At 45.3% G+C, this 1332-nt stretch overlaps 1 protein-coding gene across 1 annotated transcript in view; it reads left to right on the plus strand.

Annotated features, from left to right (window-relative positions):
* Nucleotides 1–244: 244 nt before the first annotated feature.
* The window catches only part of dnase1 (deoxyribonuclease I), a gene marked incomplete at both ends in the record, with an annotated part of 8918 nt that continues 7830 nt past the window's right edge, over nucleotides 245–1332 (plus strand). The window contains 3 exons of the mRNA XM_084330015.1: nucleotides 245–382; nucleotides 622–710; nucleotides 1149–1235. Coding sequence (XP_084186141.1) covers nucleotides 245–382; nucleotides 622–710; nucleotides 1149–1235 — 314 coding nt within the window. The remainder of the gene's footprint in view (nucleotides 383–621; nucleotides 711–1148; nucleotides 1236–1332) is intronic.

The following is a 1332-nucleotide window of genomic DNA, read 5'->3' on the forward strand; positions in this document are numbered from 1 at the left end:
TGCTCTGAGATGCATTTAGCCAGTGATTTACAATGAATAATGAGACAGAGACTAGACAGAGACTAGACAGAGACTAGACAGAGACTAGAAAGAGACTAGACAGAGACTCGCGACTTGGCAAGGAAGTGAATGAATGAAGAATGTATTTTACAAAGCAATGTACAGTAGGACATTTATAAAAAGAAGAAGAAAAGTCACACCCTATCTCCCTCCTGCGACCTAACCCTTGACCTCTCACCCCAGGATGCGTGTGGTCTGTGCCCTGGGCCTGTTCCTGGCCGTGCTGCAGCTGGGGAGCTCTCTGCTCCTGGGCGCCTTCAACATCAAGTCCTTTGGAGACAAGAAGTCCTCCAACGCCACTCTGATGGACATCATTAGCACGGTCTGACACTAAAGCACTGGCGTGCCCACATGAAAGTGAACAAAACTCACTGATATGAGTTACCACAAAAGAACGAAAGAAACAAACGCAAATAGTGTTTTTAAGAGTCTCTGATCTTGTCTGACAGTGACATTTCATCTGATTTGAGTTAACATTATAGCGGATTGAAAAGGAAGTCGTCGTTTCTTCATTTATTTCGTTTGACTGTATTGTATTGTATCCTCTTTGTCTGTTTGAAGATTGTCCATCGCTATGACATCATACTGATCCAGGAAGTGAGAGACCATGACCTGTCTGCAACCAAAAGGCTCATGGAGCGCGTCAACCAGTAAGATAACACCTTTTTTTAAATAGTTACACAATGTTACGATGATATTTTCTTTATATAATTGAACTGGACTCTGTATGTCATTGTGCCGTCGACCTTATTTAGTTTTATGTACCAACCTGAGTGCAGCTGCAGCAGAAAAAGGTCTCTGAATACATGACTACATCCTATATTTATGTGCCTTGCCTGTTCGTAATTCACGAGGACACAACTCAATCATTCAAACGTGTGTGTGTGTGTGTGTGTGTGTGTGTGTGTGTGTGTGTGTGTGTGTGTGTGTGTGTGTGTGTGTGTGTGTGTGTGTGTGTGTGTGTGTGCGCGCGTGTGTGCGCGCGTGTGTGCGCGTGCGTGCGTGCGTGCGTGCGTGCGTGCGTGCGTGCGTGCGTGCGTGCGTGTGTGTGTGTGTGTGTGTGCGTGTGTGTGTGTATTCCTCCCCAGAGGGTCTTCTCAGTTCACTTACCGCCACATTGTCAGTGAGCCTCTGGGTCGCAGCACCTACAAGGAGAGATACCTCTTTCTCTACAGGTATATTCACACAGCCACCATCAAATATATACAACATGTTCTGCCGTTGCTAGAGCAAACAGAAAAATGATAAAGATAGGTCTTTGATCACATTTAA

This window comes from Notolepis coatsorum (assembly GCF_963971535.1).
Source record: "Notolepis coatsorum genome assembly, chromosome: 14".
Classification (NCBI taxonomy): Eukaryota; Metazoa; Chordata; class Actinopteri; order Aulopiformes; family Paralepididae; genus Notolepis; species Notolepis coatsorum.